Source organism: Castor canadensis, chromosome 19 (genome assembly GCF_047511655.1).
Source record: "Castor canadensis chromosome 19, mCasCan1.hap1v2, whole genome shotgun sequence".
NCBI lineage: Eukaryota > Metazoa > Chordata > Mammalia > Rodentia > Castoridae > Castor > Castor canadensis.
Genome location: NC_133404.1, coordinates 28,634,574 through 28,647,333, shown reverse-complemented (window position 1 = coordinate 28,647,333; position 12,760 = coordinate 28,634,574). Strand labels below are relative to the sequence as shown.

Sequence of the window (12,760 nt, the reverse complement as noted above, 5' to 3'; positions counted from 1 at the left end):
AAAAATCCCCAAGTTCAAATGCAATAAAATTTCAGTGTTAATAATTTTGGTGCTAGTCCTTCAGCCTCCAGTCCTAGAGTTGGTGTCTCAGAAGTAGTTCTGTTGTTGTCTCATCAAAGGGGAAAAAAAAAAAACCCAAAAAACCCAAACAAACAACAGCAAAAAAAAAAAAAAAAAAAAACCAAAAGCAACACACACACACACAAAAATCCCAAGTTCAAATGCAATACTGTTTCAGTAAGGTTTTCAGCATGCAGGTGTAGTTAGGTTGTTGTCTCATCAAAGGAAGAGAAAAATAAGAAAAAAGTATGGAGACAGCTTTGTGAATGTCTATCTGAGGCTGCTGCCAGCCAGCTGTTGTTGCAGGCTTTATTGATTGGAGGGCTCAGGAATTTGTTTACTTAGAGTTCTCCTGGGCACTTGCCCCTTTTGTTTTCTCCAGTATACAGCCCTACCTGCCTGTGACACACTTTAGGCACTTTTGGAAGCCTTCCCCTCTCCAAGGTGCTGGGCGTGTGCCGCCACTCCTGCCTTCTCCAGCCGGCTTGTTTATCTACAGTTCGAGGGGGGCGTGCCCCCCCACTCTGGTGGAGCTTTCCACACAACCGCCGTTGTTACAAGCTTTCCCCTCTCCAGGCACAATGGGGGAGATGGCACTCACCGCCTTCTCCAGCCCGCGTGTTTATTTACAGTTCACATGGGAAGTGCCCCTTCCCCACTGTCCAGCGGAGCATTCCTCACACGGCCACTTTTACAAGCTTTCCCGCTCCAAGGTTGCTGTGCGGGGGCCACCGCTCCTGCCTTGTCCGGCCGGCTTGTTTATTTACAGTTCCAGGAGGGAGGGCCCCTCGCCCTCTTTGCTACATGTCTTTTTTATTGTTTATTCAGTTTTTTTTCTTTTTTCCCTGGGTAGGGATCAGTCTGTCCAGGGGGCTATGCTGATCTGGCCCAGGGTTGTCTGTGGGAGTACCATGTACCGCTTAGCTCACCTGGTGGTCTGTGTCTTCCCAAGCAGGATAGGAGCTGGCATCTGGCTGTGCGGGAACTCTCCTGGTTTCTCCATTTAACATGGAGTGGGGTGCTATGCGTGGGTTGGGGTTGTGGGGGTGTAGGTGTTTTGCCTCTTCTCAGTGGTTTTTCCGTAATGTATATCTCCAGCATCTCTCCATGATTTTACTTTGGGAAGCAGCTTTCTGCTTCCTCCCTCTAGCCCCCATCTTGGAATCCCCTGATGTTTAATTTTTTTGAGCTCTTCAGATAACCTAGATTTCAATCTCTTATCATATGAATAGCTGGTAATGATAGTCTCCCATTCTGTAGGCTCTCTCTTTTCTCTGGTAATTGTTTCCTTTGCTGGGTAGAAGCTTTTTGTTTTGATGCAGTCCCATCTGTCAGTTCTTGTTGCTCTTATTTCCTGAGCAAGGGGAGCCATTTTCAGAAAGTTGTCTATGCCTATATCTTGAAGTCTTTTCTCTTTGTTTTCCTATACTAGTTTCAGAGTTTCAGGTCTTACATTAAGGTCTTTGGTTCTTTTTTTTGGTTTATTTTGAATTGATTTTTGCATGGTAAGAGGTAGGGATCTAGTTTCAGTGTTCTATGTGTGGATATCCAGTTTTTCCTGCCATTTGTTGAGGAGGCTATCTTTTCTCCCACATGTGTTTTTGGTGCCTTTATTGATAATCATGCTATAACTATGTGGCCTTATTTCTGGGTCTTCTTTTCTATTCCATTGGTCCATGTGTATGTTTTGTGCCAAGACCATACTGGTTTTGTTACTATGACTCTGTAGTATGATTTGAAGTCAGGTATTGTGATACCTCTAGCATTGCTCCTTTTGCTCAGGATTGTTTTTTGCTATTCAGGGTCTTTTATGCTTCCAAATTAATTTTATTTTTTAAATTTTATTAGTATATAATAGCTGCACAGGGAGATACATTGTGATATTCACATATGTATTTACAATATATCTTAGTTAGAGTTCCCCCCCCCCATCATTCTCCTTCTTCCTCCCTGCCTCCTTCTTAGAACAATTTCAACAGGTTTTACTCTTCTGTTTTCACATATGGATGCAAGTACATCCACCATATTCACCCTCATTCCCCCTTTCCTTGAACCCACCTGCCTCCCACAGGTACCCACTCCTGGGAAAGAACTATTTCAAATGTAGTTTGGAATTGATTTTTCTGTTTCTGAGAAGAATGACATTAGAATTTTGATGGGGATTGCATTGAATCTGTAGATTGCTTTCAGTAATATAATGATTTTTACAATATTAATTTTGCTGACCCATGAACATGGGAGGTCTTTCCATCTTCTAGTGTCTTCTTTAATTTCTTTCTTCAGTGTTTTACAATTTTCATTGTAGAGGTCTTTCCCATCCTTAGTTAAGTTTATTCTTAAGTATTTTTTCTTTTAAGGCTCTTATGAGTGGAATAGTTTTCCTGATTTGTCTGCCTTGTTCATTGTTGATATTTAGAAAAGCTATTTTTGTATGTTGATTATGTGTTCGGCTACTTTGCTGAAAAAGTGTTTATCAACATTAAGAGTTTTCTGGTGGAGTGTTTTAAGTATAGGATCATATCATTTGCAAATAGGGATAAATTTACTTCTTCCTTTCCCATTTGCATCCCTTTTATTTATTTCTCTTGCCTTATTGCATTGGCTAAGATTTTTAAAATAATTAAGCACTATATTAAATGAAAGTGGAGAGGATAGACATTCTTGTCTTGTTTCTGACTTCAGATGAAATGTTTTCAGTTTTCCCCAGTTAGCACAATGTTGGTCTGTTCCTACTTTCTTCAAGGTTTTTAAAGAACATAGAATGCTTCACAAATGCATGTGCAGAGGCCATGCTAATCTTCTCTGTCTTGTTCCAGTTTAGTGTGTGTGTTGCTGAAGCTGGTCCAATGACAGCCATTTTTGCTGGAGTAATGTGGCATTCATTGTGGTTGTGACTTGCATTTTCCTAGAAATTAGTGATTGTGGCCATTTTTTCACATACCTGTTGGCAATTATTATGTCTTCTTCTGAGAAATGTCTATTTAGGCCCATTGCCCATTTTATTTTACTTTTATGGTACTGGGGTTTGAAATCAAGACCTACACCTTGAGCCACTCCACCAGCCCTTTTTTTGTGATGGGTTATTTCAAGATAGGGTCTTGCAAACTATTTCCCCAAGCTAGCTTTGAACTGCCAAAGTACAAATTTAATGATGTCACATTCATGATTCTCAACATAAATAAAACTCTTCTTTTATTTATGTTGTACATAAGTTTAACTCTGCTCTTTTTTTTCCTGCTAGGTAAAAGCTCCCTAAAAGCAATGAAGAGCTTTATTCTAGGGGAAACACTTCAGAACCCTGGAATGGGGAAGGATTTTTTGGACAAGATTCCAAGAGCACAGGAAACAAAAGCAAAAACAAGCAAACAAAATTACATCAAACTAGTATTTTTCTATACAGGAAAGGAATAATAACAGCTAAGATTACAGGTGTTAGTCACCAGCACAGGGCCTTATTTTATTTTTTGTTGTTGTTTTGAAAGAGGGTCTACCATGTTGCCCAAGCTGGTCTCAAACTTGTGAGCTCAAGCAGTCTTCTTTCCTCAGTCTCCCAAGTAGCTTGCATTATCTGTGCACATCACCATGCTGGCAGCCATTTTTTATTCAGCTTATTTACTTATTTTGCTATTTATTGACTTTTTGGAGTGTTTTATATATTCTGGATATTGGCTCCTTCTCAGAGATTTTCTCTCATTCTCTAGGCTGTCTCCCCACTCTCTTGATTTATTTCCTTTCTATTTGGAAGCTTTTTAGTTTGTTTGTTTTTGCTTTTGTTTCCTGTGCTCTTGGGGTCTTATCTAAAAAAATCTTTGTGTATCTCAATGTCCTTAAGTGTTTTCCCTGGAATAAAGTTCTTCATTGTTTTTATGGAAGCTTTTACCTAGCAGGAACAATCAGAGTTGTACAATGTGCTTTTTATGATAAGAATCATGAAAGTGGCACCATTAAATTTGTACTTTGGGAACAGAACAGAAAGGAGGACTCATTGGAAATTTGAAGAAGTAAAAATTTTAATTACAAAACAGCAACCAAATTAATGTTGGTGAGTAACCAGTGAAGAATGGCATCTGTGGGCCAGCGTTTTTGAGGAGTCTGAAACCTACTTAGTAGGAAGGGGTAGATCTATCTCTGAGGGTACAGCCTTGAAGAACCACTGTCCAGGCTGTAGGCACAAGGCTGCTGCAGAGGTAGGGGCGGGTAGCTTGAGGGAGCCTCAGGGATAGAGGAGTGGGGACACTTGGGAAATTAATCTGATCATGTCCTGGATCAGTTGACTCTTCATCCTGTCTGGTCTGGGCCAGTAATGGACAGTGGTGTTGCTTTCTAACTTCCTAAAGCAGTAAGTGTAGATGCTGGGCCAGAGAGATAGGACTATCCCTTGTGTGACTGCTGAGCTGGTGACCTAGAAGAGAAGTTTCCTCACAATCCTCCCAGCAGCACACATCCCATCTCTTTGCCAGAGTCACTCAACTGAAGACAGGCACAGAAAACCATACCACATGGAACCAGGAGTTCCCCAGCACACATACAAATAGACATTAAAATCACCTATTGGAGAAAGCTTGTACCAGATTGAAAAAGTAGGATCTGATCCCAGAGAAAATAGAAAAACATTGGATTAACATTGTTATTTTCAGAAAAATGCTAGAGAGTATTGCAATAATGAAGTCCAAACACCTTGGAAATGCAAAAGTCACCCATCAATAGAAAAGAGGATGGCTGAATTGACAAAGCTGAAAAAGTGAATTCAGTCTGGAGGAGTAAACCAAAGAATCACAGAAGAGGATGGGAAGTATGGTACATGTGGTGGAATGCCTACCTTGCAAGCACCAAGCATGGAGTTCAACCCCAGTACCACCAGAAAAAAATATGAATTTAAATATGTAAATATGTACAGTTGGCCATCCATATCCCTGGGTTCTGTGAGTCATGAGTTCCACCAAATGTGGATAAATTATTTAGAAAAAAATTATGTCTGTACTGAACATGTACAGACTTTCTTTCCTTGTCATTCTGTAAACAATACAATATTACTGTATATAATATACGATATACAATATATATTGTAGTAGGTATTATATTAATCTAGAGATGATTTTAATTATACAGGAGAGTGTGAGTAAATTGTATGTAATGTATGTAAATGCTTCGCCATTTTATTTAAGGGAGCTGAGTGTCTGTGGGTTTTGATATCTGAGGGGTGTTCTGGAGCCAATCCCCACAGATGTGAAGTGGCAACTGTATGTAGAGGGGTGTGCATGTGTGAAAACACATATGTAAACACATCAATGCCTATGTGTATTTAGTTACTTAGCTAGACGTAGAGTTTCAAACTACAACTTGGAAAGAGAAAGACATCCCAGGATAGGTAGGACAAATAAAACTCAATCATATTAATAAGGCAGAAAGATAAAGAAGAAATCATTTAAATGAAAAAAAATTAAAAAGGTGGCAGAATAAGTGTAAATGTATCAAGAGGCACAATAAATGTGAATGGATTAAATTAATCTCAAAAGATATTTATTCTCAGATTGGGTAAAAAAGAAAAACACTCCAGCTACAGATCAATAGTTAAAGGTACAACTTAAGGGGAAAAGAAAAAATAAGAAGCTAGTCTTGGAAAATTTGAAAATATAGGCACACAGAGAGATAAACTAGCAAAAGGTTAATATAAAACTATAGGTGGGGGAAATTACCATCAAACAAAATAGCATGAAGGTAAATTCTGTCTTTGGCACAGAGACTTTCCATGTAGATTAAATCCTGAGGAGAGAGAAGTCATAAACATTAAGATGTTGATAAAAAAGATTTTAAATGCAAAGAGAAAAAATTGATAGGCATATGAAGATCAATTGACAAACACTCCTATATAATTTAAATCGTCTCTAGATTGTAATACCTACTACAACATAAATGTTGTAATATTGTATTGTTTACAGAATGTCAAGGAAAGAAAGTCTGTACATGTTCAGTACAGACATAATTTTTTTCTAAATAGTTTATCTACATTTGATGGAATTCATGACTTACAGAACCCAGGGATATGGATGGCCAACTGTACATATTTACATATTTAAATTTATATATTTTTCTGGTGGTTCTGGGGTTTGAACTCAAGGCCTCACACTTGCTGGCAGGTGCTCTAACCCCAAGAGCTACAACCTCAGCCCTAAACTCCTATTTTCTATCAGTGTCACCACCTCTTAGGCAATAGATGGCATTAGCACAACTTCACTCTTCTTTCTCAGCACCACAGTTGTCACTCAAAGCCTCAGCCCCCTCTTGGGAGGGGGTTTCCCAATGGCTCACATGCTCTATTCATCCCTGTTGCTCTTCTGTGAGTCCTTTTTTGTTTGATGGTGGTACTGGGGTTTGCACTGTGCACCTGGTGCTGGCCAGGTAAGCATTCTACCACATGAACCATACTTCCCATCCTCTTCTGTGATTCTTTGGTTTACTTCTCCAAACTGAATTCACTTTTTCAGCTCTGTCAATTCAGCCATCCTCTTTTCTATGGATGGGTGACTTTTGCATTTCCAAGGTGTTTGGACTTCGTTACTGCAATACTCTCTAGCATTTTTCAGAAAATAACAATGTTAATCCAATGTTTTTCTATTTTCTCTGGGATCAGATCCTACTTTTTAATCTGGGTGCCAGCTTTCTCCAATAGGTGGTTTTAATGTCTATTTGTATGTGCGCTGGAGAACTCCCAAAGGGTTTCCCACTGTGTGTGAGAATCCCCACAGTGTGTGAGAATGTCCATCAGGACAGGCCTCAAAAACTAGGGCAACTCAGTCCCTTTATTATTTTATGACTCAACTTCTGTGTGTTCCTCATTACATTTTTGTCATGCTGAAGTGCTGATTCCTGCAGAAAGGACTATGTAGAGTTGTCCATCACAAATGGACATTCTCACACACTGTGGGGATCCTTACATACTGGGAAACCCTTTGGGAAGGCAGTGCCTCTTAACACTTAGAAAGCTCCTACCCTGACCAGCATTTCCACTCCTAGGACTCTTTCTTAAGGAAGTACTGTGTTTGTATGCAAGTATTGTCAGGGATGCCCAGTGCCTTATGGTTTGATGCAAGCATTTGAAAACAAGCCAAATGCCCATCAACAGGCAAGATGAGTAAGTTATGTTAGGTCTGTTTTATAGAACACTGCTCAGCTACTGAAAGGAATGAAATAGTTCTATCTGGGCAATTATGGGAATAGTTTCAAGATCTAGTATGTAATAAAAACAGTGCAGAAAAATATGAATGAGTTGGTCATCTTACCAAAAAAAAAAAAAAAGAATGCACACATGGATAAGTATGAACATTTGTCTGGGAGGTCATACAAAGTACTGGTACTAGTGGTTCTTTGGAAAAGGAATGGAGGTTTGAGATAAGGGAAAGAGGGTAGCTTATGCTTTTCATCTTTATATCTTTCCATATTCCTCAAATACTCTATGGATGTATTACTTTTGTTCTAAATTTAGGCATGCCTAAACTAGTCTATTTTATGATGTTTATTCTGCCTTATTAATATATATTTAATTTACATATTATATGTCAGATATTAATGCTATATTAATCTATATTATATCAATATATAAGTGAAATTTATTTTCAGGCATGGTGGCACATGTCTGTAACCCCAGCACTCCAGAGGCTGTGGCAGGAGGAGGTCAAGTTCAAGGCCAGCCTGGGCTTATATGGCAAGTCCCTGTCTCAAAAATAAAGAATGAAAATAAATAAATTAGATATTTTGCTAATATTCCATCCAGTGTGTCTTTTTAAGGCAATTAGACATGAATGCCTTTTAGAAAAGTTTTTTTTTTTCTTTTGCAGTACTGAGGCTTGAACTCAGGGCCTACACCTAAGCCACTTCACCAGCCCTTTTTTGCGAAGGGTTTTTTGAAATAGGGTCTCAGAAACTATTTGCCTGGGCTGGCTTCAAACTGCGCGATCCTCCTGATCTCTGCCTCCTGAGTAGTTACAAGTACAGGTGTGAGCCACTGGCACATGCTAGACAACTTTTTAAATACAAAAAATAAAGTCACAAAAGTTTACAGATACATGAACGTGGTCTGTATTACCAATAAGAGATATGATCGTAAAAGAAGGAAACTGACTTGCATAAGCTGCATTACCAGTCAGCCTCATTGCTTTGTAAACTTTATCATTTCAAAGTCAGTAATCCCCTGAGCAGTTTCCTTGCAGGTCCTCAGGGTGCCTTCCCTCTTGTTTGTTCTCAGGCTGACACCAATATTGACACAGAGATTAGACAGCATGTGACACTCAGTCTTCTGTGTTTTTATTTATGAAGATGTGTCCTGGTGTGCACTCTATACGTGGTTTAGATTATTTCTTGTTCTTATCTGTGCTTCCTGATTCCATAGTTCTACCGAATTAGGTGTTGTCATGCTTAAATTGTAAGAGCTGTTTTCATGTTTAAAAAAAGCATGCAGAACAATATTTGTGGATGTGTGATGATAGCTGACTTGTACTGGATGCACCGGGCACTAGACTGAGTACTGGATAATCACTGCCCAGGGGGAAGAAGATGCCTGCAAGTTACCTAGGAAACCTCAGTCTGGTGTAATTGCTTCTTTGATGATTGCAGAGTTGGCTTTTTATGTATCTTAATATTGCAGTATTTGTACTTTGTCAAGATATTTAAGCTAGCCAGTTACTAAGAAATATTTAGAAATGTTTTTTGTTAGAATGTAGTTCTATTACTGGATGAATGGTCCCAGAATGTTCTGGTCAGAAGATTCCTAGGCACTTGTATCCTGCCACAGAACTTAGGCAAACCGTGAAAATGTAGTAAAGTTTATTGAAGGTGAGGGAATGGCATTGCAAGAGAAAGCAGTGGTGGGCCTCAGACAGTTGGGATAGAAGCACCAGTCTTTGTTTCAAAAAGGCCTTTATAAATTGAAAGGGCAAATGGCCCCAGGAGAAGGAGGGGAGGTCTTTGCACAATGGGCCAGGGTGATTGGCAGGTTTGATTGACAAGGTCTTGTAATACAACAGAGGGCACTCTGCACAGGCACTTATGCTAGCTCTAAGGTATTTTAATTACATGTATTAGGAGCATGTTTTAAGAAAAGGGCTTTTACCTGAGAGGTAATCAAGAGCAGAATTCTCCCAAGGCTTCCTGTCTTACAACTGCTAAGATTTTACAATTGAAGAGAAGTTTATAACTGCAAAGGATAGCACTGTGCTGAGTTAGGGGGTTAGCATAAAATTCCCTGGGAGAAGCCTCATGATGCTAGAGTCCTAAAACCCATATTGCTAGCCTGCGTCAGTTCTACTGTGACTCTTAGGTTCTTGGTAAAAAATAAAAAGAGTGTGTGCCATTTCCAGAGAAACCCTCAAAGAAATGTTTACCTCAATCTTGAGAAATGTGGTCACCTGTAAACCTGCCTTCTGAAGTGTTGTTTCCCTTCTTGCAGGGTAACGCCATCCTCTGAAAACCCAAATGGTGCTACTTCTAGTGTCAGCCAAGGAAAACCCTCTTTAAGACGAATTAAAGGGAGACTACACAGAAGCAAAAGCCTTGATAGCTTCGATTTCTGTGAACTCACTGTAAGTGGATATCAGTTAACACTTTTCTTATTTTTCAAGGAATATGAATTTTTAATTTAATTTTTTATTTTCATAAAAGTACAACAGACTTATTTTGTGCTAAGCATTTTTTAAATGGTGTATTTAACAAGTTACCAGCCAGAGTAATATCTTAACTTATATGCATATAATACATTAATAATAATTGGTTCATAATGAAGATTCTGCTGGAAAGATAAAGAAATACTTCCTGAAGTGTATGATAAAAATTGAATTAAATTAAGTAGAGTATTAAATGTCTTTGAAAATCACAAGTTCATGTTATATTAAGAAGAGACTTATGTATCTGATTAACCCCAAACACCCAACTTCCTAGCAGTGCTAGACATAGTTACTCTAATATTATTAGGATATTATTACTCTAATATTATTAGGATAAGTTCCAGTTCAGTTAATGATGGTACTTTCTTCCTCTCCTAAGTGAGTAACTCTTATGGTCATAGTTTTTTCCAGGTCACATGACAGGTTTTCCTATGGGTATATGGGAAATTCGTTCACGTTTTTGGAGGAGTGCTGGCACTTATAGACTCCACTCAAATAAGAGTAGACACTAAGAGACAGCATAATACCATAAAGAAAATACTAGAATATTCCTTGCTTTGAAAGGTTTCATTCAGATTTGTGTATCATAGCATCCACTGGCAGACTGAAGGATGTTGAGATGGCTTAGTAGATGACATGTGTTCATGTCTCTCATTTGAAATCTGAAAAATTCTGAGCAATAAAGTACTGTTGACCATTGTTGTTGCAAAATGATATCAAAATGGTGTCAGAATTTAGTACACACTAAATCTTATCTTTGTTAGTGTTGTGGACCGGTGTTGAGAGTTTTGCCTTCACAGGCCAAAGAACTGGCTCATGAGGCAGTGGATTGACTCGTGAGACAACAGAACACAGAGTAGGATTTATTAGCGAGAAAGGAAAAGCTGCCCCTAGAGACAGTCAGGGAGCCCAGAAAATCAGTAGCTCCCTGTTGTTTACATAGGGCTTTTTAAAATTTGATCCTTTTTACTAATGCAGAAACTTAAAAGCAACAGAGGCCAATAGGAGAAGGGGACCAGGACCTAGAGAAAAGGTTAGTTCGTGAAGAATCAATTTAGAAAGTAACACATATGTACATGGAAGCAAAACTAGGAATCTCCCTGTATAGCTATCCTTACCTCAACTAGCAAAAACCCCTGGTCCTTCCTATTATTGCTATACTCTCTCTTCAACAAAATTAGAGATAAGGGCAAAACAGTTCCTGCTTGGAAGCAAGGGGTTGGGAGGGAGAGGAAGGGAGTGGAGGGAAGGGGGGAGTAATGACCCAATCATTGTATGCACATATGAATAAAGGAAATTAAAAAAAATTGATCCTTTTTGTTGGGGAGGGGAGCCAGGAGTCAGGGGTGGAGTGGCTTGTAACATATCTCTGCAGGAACGTGCACACAGTCCTGTGTATATGCCTTGTGGCATTTTGGGGCATCCCCAGGGGCCATGACTTGTGAAGCTGCATGTCTCCTAACAGTATGTGGGGCTCACAGTGCTCTCATGGGGCTGGGGCACTGGCTCATTTTGTCTTCTGATCCCCCAGGCCCAATATTAGGGTGTAACATTTGCATTCCCAGTCTATAATTGACTAAAACAAAAAGGTCAGTAAATATAAATACTGTAATTTTTGTACTTTTTAATATTTATTTCATTTTAGTAATTATTTTCCTTAAAATTGTTCTTGAACACTTTTTTTATCATATACAAGATATAAGAACATGAAATATGACCTCTAAGAAAACATTTAACCAATAGCTGAGAAATAAAAAGGCAGTCAGTTCTTGTTAAGTCAACCTAACAGTGAAAGTGACTGTAGAAAACATAAATGTGCTTAAAGTTAAGTGTATTGCCTTTCAAAAGCAAAACAGTGAAGTCATTGAGAAACAAATTCACATTATTTGTTGGAGTGTAAGAATGGAAACGGAAATTCTGTCAGTTTTCTGTGGCATTCAGCATCATCATTACTGATGCATAATGAGATAACTAATTAATTTGGTATGTCATAAATTATGTTTACTTGCTTAAACAAAGTCATTCTGGTTAGAAGAGGTTAAAATTTCTCAAGACCATGACAGAAAAAAAAACTTCACATACTAATTTTTTTATTCATTTATTCATATGTGCATACATTGTTTGGGCCATTTCTCCCCCCTGCCCCCCCTACCCCTTCACATATTAATTATCCCTTACCTGAAATACCTGGGAGCAGCCATGTTTGAATTTTCTATTTTTTGGATTTTGGCATATTTGCATATCCCAATGAGATATCTTGGGATGGGGTCCCAAGTCTAAGCACAAAATTAATTTCTGTTATATATACACTTTATACACATAGCTTGAAGGTAATTTTATACAGTACTTTTAGTGCACCTGCATTTTGACTACAACCTGTTACATAAGGTCAGGTGTGTAATTTACCATTTGTAGCAACTTGTCTGTACTCAAAAAGTTTTGAATTTTCAGATTAGGGATGTTCAACTACTTTTCTTCCCCTACAAATAGAAATTAATATTTGAACTACCTGGAAAACTTGGCAAACAAAACTAGCCTTTTGTTTTTGTTGATGGGACTGGGGTTTGATCTCTGGGCTTTGCACTTGCAAACCAGGGGCTCTACCTCTTGAGCCACACCTACAGTCCATTTTACTCTGGTTAAAGATGGGGTCTTTTGAACTATTTGCCCTGGCTGGTCTCAAACTGTGATCCTACCAATCTCAGCCTCCCAAGTAGCTAGGATTATAGGCGTGAGCTGCTGGCACCTGGCCAATTTGAGCTTTTCACAATTCGAATTCATTTTCTTCCTCAGGTTTTCACAGTCATGGTTGGTAGAACAGCAATTTATATTTATTTTACTCTTTGAATATTTGTAGATTGCCAAACATTTTTACATCAAGTGTGTTCCATTTTTAGAAAAGCAATAAACTGATTTTGAAAAAAAATTTTTTTAATTAAAAAAAAACTAGTTCTTCACAGCTTGGCTAACTCTTTCTACCATAAGACATGGCAGTGCTATAATATCCAAAATACATATGGGCATACAGCATCTTTGTCATGGGG

At 38.5% G+C, this 12,760-nt stretch overlaps 1 protein-coding gene and 1 pseudogene across 6 annotated transcripts in view; one reads left to right on the top strand and one right to left on the bottom strand.

Moving 5' to 3' along the window:
• Positions 1 to 12,760, top strand: part of Tjp1 (tight junction protein 1) — a 263,800-nt gene that overhangs the window by 15,936 nt on the left and 235,104 nt on the right. For all 6 annotated transcript variants that reach the window (XM_074061565.1, XM_074061563.1, XM_074061562.1 and 3 more), the window contains exon 2: positions 9,503 to 9,635. In XM_074061565.1, coding sequence (XP_073917666.1) covers positions 9,503 to 9,635 — 133 coding nt within the window. The remainder of the gene's footprint in view (positions 1 to 9,502; positions 9,636 to 12,760) is intronic.
• On the bottom strand, positions 2,811 to 2,909 carry LOC141419295 (U6 spliceosomal RNA; annotated as a pseudogene).